General features: G+C 38.5%; 1 protein-coding gene across 3 annotated transcripts in view; it reads right to left on the bottom strand.

Moving 5' to 3' along the window:
* NME7 (NME/NM23 family member 7) overlaps positions 1–19306 on the bottom strand; it is a 90170-nt gene that overhangs the window by 23914 nt on the left and 46950 nt on the right. For all 3 annotated transcript variants that reach the window (XM_030448453.1, XM_030448468.1, XM_030448461.1), the window contains 3 exons: positions 18320–18384; positions 17390–17458; positions 12568–12669 (listed from right to left, as the gene is read on the bottom strand). In XM_030448453.1, coding sequence (XP_030304313.1) covers positions 12568–12669; positions 17390–17458; positions 18320–18384 — 236 coding nt within the window. The remainder of the gene's footprint in view (positions 1–12567; positions 12670–17389; positions 17459–18319; positions 18385–19306) is intronic.

Below are 19306 nucleotides of genomic sequence, written 5' to 3'. Positions count from 1 at the left end.
GGTAAAATTATCCATGTGGCACAGACTCTAATGCAGGACACAGTACTAGACAAGCAACTCCTGTAATGCTTATTCAAGCTAAGAAACACCTTAGCAGTATCATTACTATGGAAACAACCTCAGTTGGTCAGTCTGATAAATCCTCCACAGAGGTTCCCATTCAAAGACAAAGGCTTAACAGTTAAAATTATATCAGTGCTGGCAAACGATCTTGTGCCCAAAACCACAAGGGCTAGCCTGCCTCTGCTTCCTTTGCACATTTTTCTTTCTTTGAAGTCCATACTCCTTCTACATCCCAGCCAGCCAATTTTGGTATGTATGCCTCTCCCCCCTAGTTACCTCAGCTCTGACCTGGTTTATGTCCCCCAGTTTCATGTGATAAGTCACCATACACTCAACAGCAGCTGCTGCAGAACACAACAATTTTCTACTGCTGGCATCAACCTGAGGTCCATTTAATCATCCCTAAATGCAGTGCTAAGCCTTCTGTCTATATTACAGATAGAAAAATCTACATAAGACGGTGCTGCCTGCCACTGTAGTGTCTTTAACTGGTGAAGAGCATATTTTGCCCTTAAACCTGAGGCCCACTTGTTGAAAGATACTCCAGACAGTTTCCAAATACAAAACCAGGTCCGTGTTAAAGAGAATGCATACGTTTCCCCTAGCTTACATTTCAAAACCCAATTGAGAACAACATCTCTTGTTGACAGAGTGACACATTTTCTCTTTGTGTTCCATATGAGCTGCAGCAACGTCATCTACAAATATGGCATCAGTATCAAGGTCCCTATGCAGCCTTCCAAGGCAGCCAAGTGTTATCAGGAAGTCTTTCCTACTTCCCACATATTGCAAAAACATAATCAAATCAAAACAGCCCCCTCCAAACACACACACTAAACACCCTTCATCTTTTCATCTTTATCACAAAACAAACTGATACACATGTTCTCAAGAATCTGGAAAGGTTGAATTGAAAGTCATTACAATACTTTTCCTAATCATCTACCTCCTGAGCACTGTGCATTTCTTTGACCTCAACATTCAGGTTGTCTTCTACTGACTGATGGTAAAATATCTATGCCTCCAATCGCAGAATGGCTGTCTTGACAAGTTTCTCAGGTCTTTAACCAAGACAAGTCTGTGTGCATATAATTATGTAATTGAAATAGCATGGCTGTAAAGGTTTGTTCAGCAAATCAAATTATCTGATCCATGCAACAGCAGCCAAATTTTCAAATTCAAGGCTGTAAAAAGGGCATCTGAGCCTCACCCCCTTACAAAAGCAAATACTTTTGCAACAGTAGCAGCAAGTAATTAAACCACAGTTTGTTTTGTTTTATCTGATCTGAGTGAGAAAAAAAATTCAATCTACTTTTCTGTTTATTTTAAAGTCGACCTATCTCTGAACTACCAGTCTGAAGCCCAGCATCTTTTGGAATTTTTGCTAACAGACCTAAAATTATCTTTCATACTCCACTGTTGGCAGTTTTTCTGAAGTTCACAAGTCTGTAGAAGTTGTTACACTGTCTCCTTCTCACTCTCCATCCCCTGAGACACTCTGAGTCTCTCTGCTTCACTCCTATACTTCCCCTACCACTCCTCCTCCTTATCAGCCCAAAGGTGCTGCACCAGCTCTCCACAGACTCTGTGCTGTGGGCAGAAAACGTGGCACATTTGCCAGCCTGAGAGAGCATTTTTACTGGTCTTGACACTTCTGATTGATGCCTAAACAATTCTAATGATAACTGCTTTGGGTACCTATCTACCATTTTCAATGGGCTGAATTCAGATAAGAGCAAACAGCCATGCTTCTGAGTTAAGTGTAAACTAGATTGGATGATGAAGTCTTGAGGATAACTGACATATCAAATGTAAGTTGGTTGCAAATAGGAATAAAGATAAAATACCTATGTACAATAAGGGATGTTTACATTATGGGACAAGTTGGACAAAAGAAGCACTTAAGAACTAAAAAGCAACTAAACCCTACAAGACATCAGAAAATACAGAGGAACTGTAAATTTGATTATCAGTTGCTTTACTTTGAGCTTGAAAGGTAAAATGTTGGTTCTACTGATGCTTTTCCAGTAACTTCAAGACATTGAGAATTTCATGCATTTAATTCACCTGTAAAACAAGGATTAAAAAATCATGGACTGCATGGGATATTTTGGGATTTCATTAACTCATGTCAGCAAAATATCCAGTAAAAGTCACTATGAAGCTTCAAGAAATTATTTTCAGTCTGTAGATATCTTGGTCGAGTTTTTTCTGGTAAGAAGAAAAACTTACCCTTTCCTCTGACATTTTTTGAGATGTAATTCTACATTTGCAAAAGCAGTACAGTACCTGAGCTTTACACTGTGCAAAGCAGAAAAAACGGCTTCCAAATTCTCCTAAGACTTCTCTAGATGAAACAACTTCGGACCAGCTACTTCAACAGAACATGCAGATGGACTGAAAGACAAAACTCACAAGTCTGCTGCAAACCAGAGATCCTTCTCATTCAGAGCTTAGCACTGGTGAGAGCTTTCCCTTCTACCCTGTGCCCTCAAGTCTCTCCAATCCAACAGCAAGCTCCTCCTTGGAGGCAAAAGTGTTGCCATCTCTTCCCCACAGAGTTGTGAACAGTTCTTTTCTGATAGAAGGAATCACTCATCATTTGTGTCATAACTGTTTTTTAAAAGCCCTTGATGTGTTCAGGACTAGCTGTACCAGTCAGTATTTCTATACACGTTAAAAGACAGTTCCCAGCCTTGAAAACTTACATGAAGAGGCAGAAAGAACAAAAAATAGAAGCAGAACAGACCCCATCTTTTGGAGTGCAAAAGCAAGACAGGGGGACAGTAATTTCTCAGGGTCAAAAAACAAAACAAAACAAAACAAAACACCACCACAATTCACAAGGATCAGAAGCTCAATATCTAGCTCTTAGCTCATATCTTTTGAATCCCAGACCAGTTCCTCAGCTATTCTACCTGATTTAATGCTGCTTTAATTCCTGTGTGGCACTGTGATGATAAACCAGTCTGCAAAACTCAGGCCATATCAGGCCACCTAGGGGAACTTGAGAGCTGCCATGGGAACATGAGGAACTGCTGGTCACACATCTTCCACCCCAACCTTGTTCTAGTCCCTTTATCTAGGAAGTCAAGGGATGCAGAGGCAGGGAAAACTTCTTATTATAAGTATCCAAGATAAGTCCCAAGTGCACATCAGGTGCAGTGAAAGAAGCTGATTAAAATTCTGCTCAGGTGGCCCTGCAGTAGAACTAATAACGTCAGCCTAAACCAAACAGACCAGCAAGCAGCACCCCAAATTGTTCAGCAGGTTCTCAACATCTGAATGACTAATTTTATATCCAGTGTTTAAAATGCCCTTGTTTAATTAGTCGTCTTCACAGACAGTAATACCACTGGTACAGAATGAAAACTATTACTGCAGCTGTTCTCATGACTGTCAACAACTGGAGAGAGGGATTTAAAATAAATAATAAAGCCCATCATCATCAGAAATGCAAAACCAGGCTGTGTACTTCTTTTGTTATAGAAGGGAAGGTCTAGGGCATGGTGCTTGTTTTTACCCACTTTGAAGTCTTCAATACTGTAGCTCAAGCACAAAATAACTGCACATACACTCTGGCCATAGCATGCACTTCTTGCATTACTACAATGGCTTGGAAAGCACCTATAGAATTTCAGTCCATATGAACCCTGCTGCTATGTACAGTACAAGGATACCACCTGTGCCACTTAGAAAGGCAACAGAACCCTCTTAAAAAAATTGAAAAACTGACAGATCTCCTTCCAGGAGTGATCAAACTCTCAGATCAATCTCTTTTGTATACCAGTTTATCATTAAGAATACATAATATGCACTGTGATCTGCAGCTCCTGTTCTGTTTGGTTATTACTAGCTCGGCTACCAATTTATTAACCGAGCAGAGCTTGAATAAGCAATCTTCTGGGATAAGAGTTTGATGGGTCAACTTCTTCACTTGTTTATGCCAAGGACTCTAAAAAGAAAATTTAAAAATCACATGTAAGAATTGACTACTTGTAAGCAGCCGACTGAAAGACACGAAACCTTCTGGGACAGCTACAGTCAACTTCAGGATACTCAAGATCCCAGCAAACTTTGGAAAAATGTGTGCTCTAGTGGCCTACTTCTACATGTTCAGAACTTCCTTTACTGCGTATTTTCAGCAAGCACCTTTGTGTGCTGACTCTTGCTAACTCCCTTCTACTAGTGTGCTAGAGAAAGCCCTTGCAGCCTGTTCAACCAAATTCTACCTTTGCTTATTATTTCCCTATTAATTCTTTTTATTGGAGATATCATTTCTATTACTTCATAACTTGAAGTGTACGTAACAGCACTACAAAACTACTATGTTCCAACCACAAGTCAGCAACAATTCAAGTGAAGGACAAGGCTATCTATAGTCAACAAAAGCCTGAATCACAAGAGTAAGCAAATGCTTTTAACCTATTAAAATCAAAGATTTTGAAAACATACAAGATCACTGTGACCAGGGTGCTATGAAATTGGAGGAGAAAAGATTGTTTAGCACAGTAACAATGTAATTTTCGATCCCAGACAGTGACCTCAGCACTTCCCATGTCTTCTGAAAACACTGCTCCCTTTCTCCAAGGACTGAGGCTATACAGAATTTGGGTTTTGTTTGAATGGTTCTTTTCAGTGATTAACTTTTATATATTCAAAAACATCACATTCAATGTAAAAGAGCGATTTACTGTCTGCTGTAACCAAACAAAACACAAGGGAAGCAAAGAAAACAACCACATAGACTGATTTTAACCCAGAAGCATCATGTTCTTGAAAAGACTCTTACCTTGTGCCTTTATGGATGGAATATATTACTGAATATATTCTCAGAAGCCTCCACAGCTACAGCAGAACCATAATAAAATAATCCACAGGAGAAAGTGAGGGGGAAACACAAAACAAAACCCGGAATAAAAAGAAAAGGAATCACCCAGAAGGCAGACCTTCTGTGACAGCAGGAGGAGAATAAAGTTTAGGAATTTGGATGACCAGCTCTGTGTCTTATTGACAAAACTATGTTTTCATAAGGAGGGAGAATACTTGGATTTTTGAAAAGTGTTAAAACCTATAAAGAACCCTGCAGATTACCCTTGATCAGCCTACCCATGTACAATTACATGGTGTGTTTGTCTATCCTAGGCTGGCATCACATGATCAGCTGGTATGTTAAAAACCATGAGAAGTCACAAGAAACAGAAGTTTTCTCCTTAATCCACCTAAGATATGTAAGAAGACATACAATAGAGATTGTATTTTGAAATGTATTAGCTAGCATTATTTGAAAAATGACCCAGCAAATTCTAAACGAAACGAGGCAAGCAAGCATTTTAAAACTTTGTGTGGTCATCTTTTAAATAAAATACGATGCATCTACAAGTGATACTAAATCTGTAAAATTTCTCTCTAAAACATGGCAACATACTCAAAGCCTGAAGTATGAAAGAGGACAATGCAATACAAACAGGATATGGAAGCACTCATTTTACAAAACAAGACATGCAGATGGACAGTTATAGCCAAACTATGTGCAATCTGAAAAGAAAACATTAAAAAAAAAAAAAAAAAAAAACCAACAAAAAAACAACAAAAAACAAAACAAAAAACAAAAAACCAACAAAAAAACAAAAACAAAACAAACAAACAAACAAAAAAAAAACAAAAACCAAAAAAAACACCTCAAGGACAAATAGACAAATTTATGTAACTCACAGTAGTTATAAGAATACTATGTTCATCACAGACATTTAAAATTCCATTTTTTTAATAACACCAACCCACTACTTTGGGATGCACTCAGTCTGGGTGCAACAGGAGCTTTATGATCCCTAAGACATCTTTCAGGCTTCTTTCACACCCACCTATAGATACAATTAGTCTTTGTGATTGCAAATTAGACTAAACATCTTCATGTGTCTGCAGAGCTGAATGGTACAAAGTACTTATCCAAAAAAATTGGGTTTTCTTAAAAAGTAAGTATTTGGTAAGCAAGTGCAGGGAAGAAAAGGTATTGCAGCAACTGGAAACAAGATGCAAACGTACACCAAATTCAGCCCTTTGCCAGGTGTCCCCAGAACCTTCTCTCTGGAGGATAAAAGCAACAGACTCCTCCAGAATCATGTGGGCTTGGTATCAGACAATGCAGTATCTTTTATTATCTACTTTGCCAAATGACTGTAATTTGTGATGACTGAATCTAAGTCCAATTACCTCCCAACCAGGATTTATTTAGGCAGAAAATGTAGCACTGCTGACATGTTCATGTCTGGTAGCTCTGGAGCCTAAGACAAGGAGTGACAGATAAAAGTTTGAAAAAAAACCCTGTAATCTAGCAAACATGGTTCAATCACACTGGATTTAAAGCAGAGTTCCATCTTGAGGGCTCTGTCAGTATTTCAGATGGAGACTGCCAGTCACCACTAAGAACAGCAATTTTCAACACACACACACCTACCCATCAAGAATCTAAGTGAGCCTACAAACTCCAGTTCCACATGACACTGAGCTGCCACCATATGACAGCAACCTTCAGGCAATAACAAGCCACATTTAAAGCAAGCCACTTGCAAGCAAAGGGCTTCTCTACCACTACTAGTGATTTTTGTTCCAATCTTCCAACAAAGAGAAGACTTTGAGTCAGAGAGACTCAACAGGACTTCCTGTTGCTAGCAAAGGGTGGCTTGGGGGAGACAGTATGCAGGAAACAGAGATCTAAGCAGCTCCCCTGTAACCAGATCATGCACACACACCACTACAAAGCAACTGATTAACGGGAGAGGGGCAGAAGAGGGAGGGTGCCAGGAGCTGGCAGACCTCTTCAATACCCATTCAGAAACAGGAACAACAGGAGAACTTACTATTCATGCCTCTAAAAATTAATTATTGGATTCTTGAGTCTCAGCTGCTCCCAGAGTTAAGCACAGCTTTGACAGGAAGAACAAATACAGCATTTATATATCAGTCTTCTTTCTGGTGCAGCCACTGCAGACTCATCCATTTCAAACCAGGGAAAGCAACTCAGTCACAGGTGTGGCATCCATTAAGACACAGGATTTTCTCTGACAGCATGCTTTGGAGATAATATTCAAACCATTCCCCAACATACTAGAAGCACACACACAGGGTATGGTTACAATAAAAAAGCTCATGGTGACAATCATGGTAATCAGTTCACAGCTTTCTTTAACACTTTCTTTCTAGACTCAGTCTTAATAAGCCCCCTGTCCGTGCCAGAGGAGGGACACAGAACAAAGTACAAGTCCTGAACCCACCAAGACTTTGGGCTTTATGAGCCAGCAGTGTCAGCTCAGCAAAAGGGGGCTGCTCTAGAGGGAAGAATTCCCTCCACAGATACCTGCTAAGTCAAAAATCACTGTGTCTCCCAACTAAGAGGACTCAGCACTGTCTAGAACACAATTTCATTAGACCTGCAGAGTTTGATGTGGAAATTAGTAACTGAAAGGGCAGAGTCAGATGACTGACCCTAAATAACATCTAAGCAATTCAATCATGTCTATCCCATTGCAGGCTTAGACAGCCAGATACCCTAACTGATATTGATCGATCTGTTCATTACTCTAGCTGATTACAGTCTAGAGCTGAGTGGGAATTTTTATTATTATTACATGTCTCAGGCTATCTGAGCAGATAATCAATTACATGAAAATCTTCATCAAATAATTTGATTAATAAATCTTACTTCTGTTGAAACACATTATGTACTTCACTGTCAATTCTCTGTCCAAGGCTCAATAGACAGCAGGGAGAATCCACACTGAAACAGCTATGGAGGTATTACCAAAAAATGAATACTTGGGAGCTCAAAAATAGTCTTTATATCTTCCACTGAACTATTTATAATGTGATGTAATATAAAAATGTTGTGCTGCTAATGTAGTTCCAGGAATGAACAGGAACATTTTTTGGCCTTACAGATAGATATTTTTCAGTGATTCACAGGAGGTCTACACAAACAAAAATTTTATAGCAATGGTGCTCTTTGGTTCCCACCATTACCTCTGTTTAACTGATCTGAGAATTGAGGCAGAAACCTATTGAGCTTTTTGTTCAAGGTCACATATTGAGGTCAGGAATGAAGCTAAAGCAGACTCCAGCTCTTTCAGTTCACCGCTTCATTTAAAACCATCTAATCTCCCTTTTAGCTCTTTGGAGTTGATGTAGAAGTGCAAAAGACTGTTAACACACTGTTACCCTTAAAGACACAAATCCTCAATGTAAAACAAATGTAGGTTAGGACCTAAAGTATAAGAAAACCCCTTTTCAGCCCACTGGATGAAGAAATATTGCAGCACATTCTATCACTTCAATAATATCTCATAGCAGAAGGTACCCGAGTCACCTTTTGCATATTGACAATCCTAACTAAAAGCTCTTAAAATACTGAAAGTATCAGGACTTAGCCAGGGACATGTAGCTGATGTAGATTCCTGAAATCAGGTTATAACCAACCTTTTCATTCATGTATGAAGCAAGCTCAGGAGAAAGGTAAAAAATAAAAAATAAAAGCAGTATGTTTATTTTCTACAGCATTTTACAAGTGTCTTAAAAATACTAAATAATCACTTCAACAATTCCATGCCAAAACCTTACCAGCAGCTATTTCAACATAAAAGCTCTATGAAATGTGAAAACTGAAGCTGTAATTCCCAACCTAAGCAACCTCCAAATGCTCCAGAGGCCAAAAATACACAAGCACCAATCAAATGAAACATGAATGCCAGAAAGCTAAAGCAGACAGAATTCCCTGACCACTGATCCCCCTGCTCTGATGTTGAAGTTTTCTGTGATAGCCTTTGGTTCTATTGTTCTACATGGAACAATGTCAAGTCAATGCAGAACAACTGGTTTGGTTTCTTCTTCCTACCACACTTAGACTAAGCAGCTTTCTTTACAGTGCACACTGTGTTGCATTTACCTCTGTCCCTCCAATCATTTTTATCTCTTTCCTTCACAATGAAGAAGAAAAATAGGTTATTTTCTGTTGAACTTTGGTTGCAGTTAGCAACTTGCTATTTCTAAGTGATAGCACATATTAAAAATTCAAAAGGTTTGCGTTTTGTATTAATCTGATTTAATTAACTTTTTAGCTCTTCTTAGCATTCTAGAGCAACTACATCTTTGCCATAAGTGTTTTTTCTTTTTATGTCAGAACTGCAGCAGTAGAAATAGAGTGAAACAGCACTTAGTATAAAAACCCCATAATTTAACAACACGTATAACAAGATTTGATAGTATATTTTTAAAGAAAGGGTGTAAACAACTCAGACATGTCATGTAAAATTAGTCAATTCAAAACCATTTCAGAAATCCCATTCCTATTTGAAATTTAAATATACAAATGAAAGTTCTCAGCTGCTCATAGGATCTTAGTATCTCAAACTTCCCAGCTCAGCTATGCACTCCCAGGGTGCATAGCAGAGGATGTGGCTGCATCCCTGCTTGAAAAGTTCATCTTGTGTGTAATCCACAGATCACTTTTAAACAGTCCTTATTATAATATTGTAAAGAAACACTATTTTCAAGATGGGCATCAGAATGGCCTTGCTGGCCTTTTGTAGGGTTGCTACAATAGTAAGTAAAATGTAAATACCCATTTACTGTAGCAGATGTGGAGAGAGCTTTCCATTTCTAAGCTCTACAAGTTAGCCACAGAGGCATTTCAGGATAGACAGAATGAGGCACATACTGGTACCAAGTCACATGAGTAGTCTAGGACCTACCTGGCTGTGAGGAAAAGCTAAGCCAGAGGCTGCAAATGGAAGGAAAGAACAACTGCTGAAGGAAAGAACACTGCTGATCTGAAAGATTACAGGGAGACCTCAGATGAGACCATCATTCACACACAAACACACACACAAAAAAACAGCTGCAGTCCAGGAGCTTACACCTAGAATAATTACAGATGCTGAGCGTTCATCAAGAGTGCAATGACCTCACTGGCCACTGACTAGAAAAATGACAGTATACAAAAAGCATGCAAGCAGTAGCAAGATCTGCAGAAAAGCATCTTCTAGTGGCATATACTGTCTACCAGGGACAAATTTGCCACAAGCCTGCAACCTCTGATACTGAGTCCTTCAATCAGATCACAGTAATTCTGTGTGAGTGAGCATGTCCAGCACAGCTCCTTACATGCAATATCTTTATTCTGCTGCTAGCTGTTCATTTACTATAACAAAACAAAGGGATTTTTTAGTACTCTTCCCTACTACCACATGAGAGGTTTTAATAAAGTATTTATAAGCTGGTTTATAATGAAGGATATTCTTGGCAGAGAGCTTTACTGACCAGCAGTGCTAACAAAATAATACCCAGCTACAGAAAACATCATGAAGTCCCATTTCATTTTGAGCATTGAAGACCTGCTATAAATTACTAACTTATTTAAGTATAATCCTTAAAAAGAAACAACTGTAACTCTTCATTCCTAAACATCAAGGGGCTTGGACAACACCACACCTGTTTCCAAATGACATCTTGCTTTGATTTGGGAAAATCTCTATCACCTCTTTTCAGATGTCTTTTATTAATATGTGCCCCCCAACCGCCTCCTTGCAAAAGCAAGAACAGACTGGAAGGGCCTTTAACATTCACTCTCAGTAAGTCTCAATAACACACAACTTGCATGACACTCAGATTTATTTTAACCACTAGAATATAAGTCCATGGAATATTCTTGTATCCAACCTTGTTAGATAATGAAACTGCTGCTATGGTTTCTGTTTCCCCTATTTAAAATAGATATTGTATCCAAAAAGTTCAGTTGTGAGCATGTCTGACAATGTTCATTTGGAATGAGAAAAGACCACTGAGATACTAGTTCCGTCTTCAATGACAAGCTACAAACACTATCTGAAGAGACAGATAAATTTCAGGCAAAGATCATTCCTGAGAGCAGCTGTAGTTGCTGCACATATGGCTTACGTGCCTGATGAATCAATTAATTTACAATTCTTATAGAAAACAGTAGATGGACATATAACACTGCCACCTGTCTTCCAAACAGGCCATTAGTTTAAATGCTATGAAGTCAGTGTCCAAAACTTACTGCCTGCTTCCACTAGAAGCAGTGAAGTACTCATTTTCACTTCACAAGTCACAAGTTTAAGCATTAAAAGGGAAACACAAACAGTATAGAAAGGCTGCTAGCAAGAGATCTGAGACAGGAATTTAGTTCCCTCCCTTGTTGTTTTCTTGTGCTACCCAGAGAAGCCATCAGTTTAACCATGCCTCAGTTCCTCATTTCATCAGCAGTTCCTTCAGACACACACGTGTTGTATGGATATAACAGAACTTTTAAAGTGGCACAGCAAGGAAAAAACAGAAATTCCCCTTTTATAGGTACACTTGACTCTTAACTTTAAGCAGCCCAGATGTTTGCAAGCATATTTTGATTTTAATGCATCAGGCATTAAACAGAAATGTGAAAAGGATATAATAGATTTAAATAAAACAACTCCATCTTTGAAGGTTTCAAAGACCAGAATCTTTAAACATGGAATTTGAAACAAAAGTGAAACCCCATACTGTGTACATTACTACTGATATATCATCCTGCAGTTAAAAGTCAGATAAACTGGCTATGCTCTGCTCATAAGATGCTAACCCAGTAGAAAAACATTTGAATGTTACCACAGAACCAGAAAAAAAGGTTTGGATATTGTCTTTAACTTATGCTTTCTGTAATGGAAACTCTGGGTCTGAAGAAATATATATCCTGAGTAACTTTTTCTCCCCTACAAAAATTAATCTGTGTGATTTTTTTTACACAGAAGCTGATAAAATTAAAAATCAAATCTTGAAAAAAAAATGTGGAAGCCTTGACCCCATTGCCTCCATCCTGGTGTTTTGCTTCATGGCTCTGCTATGGTACAGCAGTCTTCATTATTTAATAAAAAACTGCAAAATTTTTGAGACAACACTCATGCTTCTCTCTAAATTGGATACAGTATCATGCATATCCAATTAGTCACCTCAAGAAATGAAAAGTAAAAGCTAGAAGCATTACCATTGCAAACAGTTACAAGAACTGTTACACCCTTTTTTGTTGCTTTCCTTCTAAAAAATTATCATTTTACTTCATTTACTTCCTTCATCCTAGGAAAATGCAAGACTACAGTGGATTAACATTTGATTTGCACTGGCATGCACAAGCACTATTTTTCCAGGGCTCTTGAATCTTGTGTTATAATATTTATGAATCTCTAACAGAGATTTTTGCCTAGATAGCTCTCCCTTTCACTTCACACAAATATTATCACAGTATCTTATAATCTGGTTTAACTAAGATCAGAGGAGCTGCTGGAGCATTTGTAAACTGGCCCACAAAGACTAGCATTTGACTTCTATAATAAGGTAAGGCTTACATGTTTCCAAGCAACACAGCAGGTATGTGGCAGCCACACCACTTTTTGTATTTTAATTCACATAGGCAGCACATAAACTTTTTCAGCATTCCTTGTCACTCAAGCAAGTACTTACAGGGTCAGAAGGACCACAGAAGTCTCTGAACACTTTTGGAGGCTCAGGCTGTATAATCTCCATCGCTATGCAAGGGCCTGAACACAACTCTGTAACCATATCCTGAAAGAGAAAAAAGACAGAAACAAACCTGATCTTCTTTGAAAACTAGCAAGGGTTTTATTCCTCCCTAAAATCAGACACAAATTTGCAGGACAGGAACAATTAAGAAATATTTGTGCATTCAGGAAAGCAAAGATATGGAACAAAGCCATGGCACAAACATCACAACAGAAGAAACCTCTTCCAATTTGCCACTTGATTTAGAAGGTGGAGACTGAGGTAAATTGTTGGAGACATGGACAGTAGGATAGAGTGTATCCTCAGCAAATTAGCTCATGATACCGAGCTGTGTGGTGTGGTTGACACCTTAGAGGGAGGGCAGACCATCCAGAAGCACCTGGACAGGCTGGAGAGGTGGGACCATGCCAACCTAAGAAGTTCAATATGATCAAGTGCAAGGTCCTGCACCTGGGCAGGACCAACACAAACACAGTCTGGGGGCAGTATGGAGAGAGAGCAACCCTGAGGAAAAAGACTTGGGGGTGGTAGTAAATAAGAAGCTTGACATGAACCACAAGTGTGCTCTCACAGCCCAGAAGGACAAACCACATCCTGGGCTGCATTAAAAGAATTACGGCCAGCAGGGAGAGGGGGGGGATCCTGCCCCTCTACTCTGCTCTGGTGAGACCCCACCTGGAACACTGCTCTGGAGCCCCCAGCACAGGAAAGATACAGACCTGTTGGAGAGGGTCCAGAGAAGGGCCACAATGATGATAAAAGGACTGGAGCACCTCTGCTAAGAAGACAGGGTGAGAGAGTTGGGCTGTGGAGCCTGGAGAAGAGAAGGCTCTGGGGAGACCTTATAGCAGCCTTCCAGTGCCTGAAGGGGCTACAGGAAAGCTGGGGAGGGGCTTTTCACCAGAGAGAGTAGAGACAAGACAAGGGGTAATGGTTTTAAACTGAAAGAGGGTAGATCTAGGTTGGGTATTAGAAAAAAATGCTTCTCCATGACAGTGGCAAGATACTGGAATAGGTTGCCTAGGGAGGTTGCTGATTCCCACTCCCTGGAAGTGTTTAAGTCCAGGCTGGATGAGGCCTTGTGCAACCTGGTCTACTGGAATGTGTCCCTGCCCATGCACGAGGTATGGATCTTGATGATCTTTAAGGTCCCTTCCAACCCAAACCATTTTATGATTCCATTAAATTGGATATTCAGCTTCAACAGAATACTGTATAGCATGGAACAGCATCCAAAAGATTCTTTTTTGGGTTTATCTTTATTGATCTGGACTTGGATTTCACAGAAATATCCTATAACTTGTCAAATTAGGCTGAATCGAGGGAGCACACTTTGCTGGGTATAAACCAAAAAAAAAGAAAAAAAAAAAAAAAAAAAAAAATCACACTATGCTGTCTCTGGAACTGTCTGAACAATGTACTTTGCAGCGCTTCCTACAAGGGACCACAGTACAAAGCCTGTATTTTTTTCCAAATATACACCTGTTTGCTGGCTTTGAATCATTAAAATATCTCTTGGGCTTTTGGTTCTCTTTTGTCCTCCAATATTACTACAGAAAATGAAACACACAAGGCAAAAAACCAGAAATGAAGTGGGCCTGTGACATAGACTGCTAGGGAAAGGGTCTTTGATCTGGCAATGTTCTTGTGTTGTACTGTTACACTCAGTTACACTAGATCTCAGTTACACTGAAATCACCTCTTTTCCTGGAGCATCCTGGAGAGTAAAGAGACATCCTGAGTTCTGAGTGGGTGATCAAGATGGATCTTAGTTTTCAAAAGCTTAAATTAACTGTGGTCATTAGTGCAAATCTGGAATTCAGTAATTAGAGGTCTAGGTTTCACAAGCAGAGAGAACCTACCTATTTTGATGTTCTAGTCTGACTTCCTTAAAACTCACTCTTGTATTTGCATACTTGTCTAGAAATGTGGTCAGACATTTTAAGTAAATCAGGACAACTGAAAAAAACAAAACTAATGAGAAAAGGGGAAAGGAGAAAACATTCACAGGAAATAAGGTAGGACAGGGAAGGACAAGCAGTCACACCCACCAGCCATGGGCAGGTCAAGAATGAGCCATGGCAAAGAACAAGAGCTCTACATGCTCTACAACATGAATAAATATTTTAATCCCCAAAATTTTCGTATCACCAACAGATACTCTGTTAAGAACAGGTCAAAGGGCAATACATTTCACCCTATGAAGAGACAGTAAATTGTCATTACTCTGTACAATTTCATGGAATTCTGTTATCTAAATAACTGTTAATAGGAAAGCGAAGAAAAAATGGAATCAACTTAAGTCCTCCCTGCAAACTGGGTTTTTTTGCTCCCCCCTTTTCTATTACTCTCTATCAGCACTGACATCCCACCAGCAACAGCAAAAAATATGAGCAAATTTACTCCCAATTCCTTCATTACAACACAAAGCTGAGGAGTTAAGACCAACTGCCATCAACTACTGCAGAGAGAAAGGTGGTACTGTGTGAGACAAGCTTGATCTCCCTCACAGAGCCTCAGCAATTTCAGAGTTGTATTTAAATAACAGACACTGTCTGGTGAGACTGCCAGTTACAACTATATCACATTTTCTTTAGCAAATAGTTTATTCATTACATTACATGGCCGTGGTCAGCAAAAACCATTCCTGGAATTTGATTAAGCTCAAGAATTTTTAATTAATACAGTAGATTCTGGACCGATGCAAAATAATCTTCCTTCTTTTCTCCCATTTTCTTTTTCCAGTTACAGCATGAAACACAAAGCAAAACAGCAAAAAAACTAATCAACAGTTGCAAAATCCCATGAAGGAGATACCAACAAAGCTGAAATTTTGGCAATTGTTCAGCTTTCTCTTTTCACAAAGAAGTGCTTTATATGCAACGTCAAACCTTTACTTGACTGACACGGGGTAATCAGAAGAAACAAGAGTACAGTTTTTGAAAATAATTTCTGGATGCCAAATATTTTTTCTGATGAGTTATTTTTGAATGACAAATAAAATTCAGACCAAAACAGATGGTTCTGAGTCACAGATATAGGAGGTCATATTCTTTCTTCTATATCCTATTTCACAACATACTTCTTCCTATTTGGCCTGCGCTGACAATTTCTATTGCTGTTCCCATATTTGCTTTATCTGTGTTCTTTTACCAACATAATTAGCTTTCCCACATTTTCCTGTTTCACAGATATCCTGCGTGCATGGAGATACTAATTAATTTTTTTTTTAATTCATGTAATTTCAATTGAGTGCACCAGCACATATGGCTTGCAGGACACAGCCCTAGATTCTCACTTTTCAAATCCCAACTAAAATGACTCTTCTTTATTGACTTATACTGTGTAAATGTCACCTTCCTTTCTGAGTAACTCTCCAATTAAATCATATAACTAAAATTAGTAACTTATTAGGGTGTCAGTAATTCTACAAAAGAGCTGCAGAAGATGGTAGAGAATTTCCAGTTTGGTTCTAAGTAGAGACTTCTGCAATACTCCAAGATTCTGTGGGCCCTGAAATACTGGTCAGATAGCATAATATTTTAATTCTGCCACATATTTACAAATCTCCCTGTGCAATTTTCCTTTGGTTCTTGCAAAAAATAGTGTTATTAGAGAGGACTTTAAGAGTGTTCCCCAGTCTGAGAGTGAACTAACAGTGCTCCTAACCTACTAACAGACAAATCTGCAGACTCTGCGAGTCTAAACAGTTATAAAGAGGGGAAAAAGAGAAAATAAAAATGTCATTACCCGAGTAGAATTAGTAGCACTCTAGATTAATATTAGTAACTGCACAGAAAACTCTTAATAGTTTAAAATTTAAGGATAATTTGCAAAGTGCATAGCATGGCACTGATGCTAAACTCATGACTATTTGTAAAATGAAGCAAAGTTATCTGGCAGAAGGTGATACAGAAATGCAAGCTCTTCTTTTATTACCATTGTTCTACCTCTGGTGAGGATGCTTTAGTTATTATAATAATATAGAGTCTTAGACACCTACTGGGATTACAGCATGTCTTAAACTTCTTAAATTTTTGAAGATCCACTACAGTCAGATCAATAAACAAGAATAGCTCAAAATGTCATCAGGAACACATTCAAATACAGCATCCCCATTGTAAACAAACATAAATATATATTCTAGACCAAGCCACTACTGCCATATCAAATCGAGCAAAGATACAGATGTGATACATTCTCATAGCTCTATCACAAGAAAATAATTTGAGTGTTTGGGTTTTTTCCATTCTGCTGTATTTTATGAAATACTTGGCTATACAACTTCCTCAAAAAAGTTTCATAGGTAGTGTAATTCTCAAGATGAGTTAATCTATTTAAGAACAAGATAGAACTGGTCAGTAAAAGGTTCCTAAAATAAATCTTATCAAATCTCAAGAGAGGAAAGATGTGACCACTTCCTTGTTTAATCATACTTTATTTTAAAACAGATTCTGGAACCAGACTGTTCTCAGTAGTTCCCAGTGACAGGATGAGGGACAGAAGGCTCAAGCTGCAACATAGGAAGTTTAATTCAAACATGAGAAAAAACTTCTTTACTATGAGGGTGACAAGGCACTGGAACAAACTGCCCAGGGGGGTTGTGGAGTCCCCTTCTCTGGAGATACTCAAAATCTGCCTGGATGCAGTTCTGTCTAATGTGCTCCAGGTGATGCTTTAGTGGAAGAGTTAGACTAGATGCTCTCTAGAGGCCCCTTCCAACTCAAGACTATTCTGTGATTCTTCTCAAACTCACACTTACCATGTATTCTGCAACAACACCTTTATAAATTTCATAAAATTCTTCCACATTTGCACGCTCCATGTTGAACTAAGAAAACAAAAATGTTAGTCAGTCTGCCTTCAAGAGAAACAACAAAAAACAGACAGACACTCCTTAACCAGCAAACATTCAGAATACTTTTAACACTAGTTAAAAGAATACTTTACAGTTGTAAAACAAAGTTGCTCAACAACAAAGCCAATGACACCACATGCAACATAGCACACAGTATCTTCTTCCACCTTAGATATAAGTAGAGAACATAGAGAACATAGTGTTGGCAGATGACACTAAGACACAAATAAGATCTGCTTGTTGCATAGTAAAGGAAAGAGGCAATTCTTCATTTGTGGTGGGGATGTGAGTCATAGGGGGATTTCAAATCTTGAGTCTGTCCCAAAAATCAAAGGGCAGGACTTACACAACTACTTTTAGGAACAATCTCTGTGCCAACTTCCTTTAACAGCTCTGAGTGATCAGGGTGTCAAAATCCTTTCCACATCCTTAAGAACCTTCCCTTAAATTCATGAAGAATATGTATATTTTTTTTTTAAAAAAGGAAGGACAGTAGCAATAATTTCTCTGATCTTAGTTGGTACATTTTGTAAAGATAAACTGCCCCAGAAGAGGCAGATACCAATACCCTACTTCTAACTATCAGGAAACTTGAGCTACAAAGAGGTAAAATTTCTTGGCTCAAGGTCACCCAGCAATGAAGAAACAGATCAGCTGATCAATCAAATAATAAAACACAAATATCACAAGGTCAATGCTGATCCCCAAAACATTGCTACACAGCCTGCACTAGGTTTTATATTGCAGGAAGGCACCTGTGGCACTGCTGTGAAGTGCATACAGCACTTCTCCAACTTCTGTTTATCAGAAAAACATATACAAAAGGAAACTTACCATCTGTAAAGCTGAGATCTGAAATCCTTCATTGGTGATGGCTTTTATAATTTTCCCAGCTAGCCCTAAGAGGGATACAAAAGACAGTACTCAACTTTAAAAAGAAGAATTTACAACTGGAAGGTATTTATGCCAATATAACACTTATTTTCAAGCAAAACACCCCACAGGGTTTGTGTAATGCTATGAGAGGAAGAAGAGAGCAAAGCTGAGTTCATATATTCCATGTTCTATCTAAACTGATGTGTTGTTGGTTTCAAACAATTAAATTCCATGCAATTGAAAGGAATCTCTACCAAAAAAAAAAAAAAAGGTAATTAGTGAAGCCTTTTTTCAAATCATGTGCAAAACACACAGTTGCTGCAAGATCAAGATTTATATTTTTAATGAAGTTCCATTGGCAATACTTATGCTTAAACAACAATTCAGGGCACAGGCTGCCTATTTTGCTTGTTTTATACAGTGTTCACCAGAGTGGGGGTCCTACGTTAAGCTAAAAACAATGCAAGATGATCATAAATATTGCCAATAAACCAACACTAAAGTTCATGTCGTCTGTGAGAAAAACACATTAGTGAAAATAACCTACTATTTCTAAGGTTATAACTCAGAAATATTTTATTGCTGATCATGCAGGTTGCTTTATTCTCTCCAGAATGCATCCTCAATGACTGAGTAATGTTGTAAAACAAAACACTAAACTTTGGAGAACAAGAACCACTGATTTGCCACTGAATGTGTATTTTAGATTTTCCAGTGCTTACAAGATCAGGCCATTTTGAAGATTATGTCAGCAAAGCACAATAATCTGTGTGAGTGAATTTCATAGAATTACCACCTTTATAGAATGTAAATGCCTGTCCTCTAGTACAGCTTGTGATAGACTACAAATTTTGTGATATTGAAAGAGAATTAACCACAGCAGAATACCCTGTAATGTATAAAAACAGCAGGACTTGAGTTTTGGTCATTAAACAATTTTATTAA

This window comes from Calypte anna, chromosome 1, assembly GCF_003957555.1.
Source record: "Calypte anna isolate BGI_N300 chromosome 1, bCalAnn1_v1.p, whole genome shotgun sequence".
NCBI lineage: Eukaryota > Metazoa > Chordata > Aves > Apodiformes > Trochilidae > Calypte > Calypte anna.
This window is presented reverse-complemented; position numbering and strand designations above follow the sequence as displayed.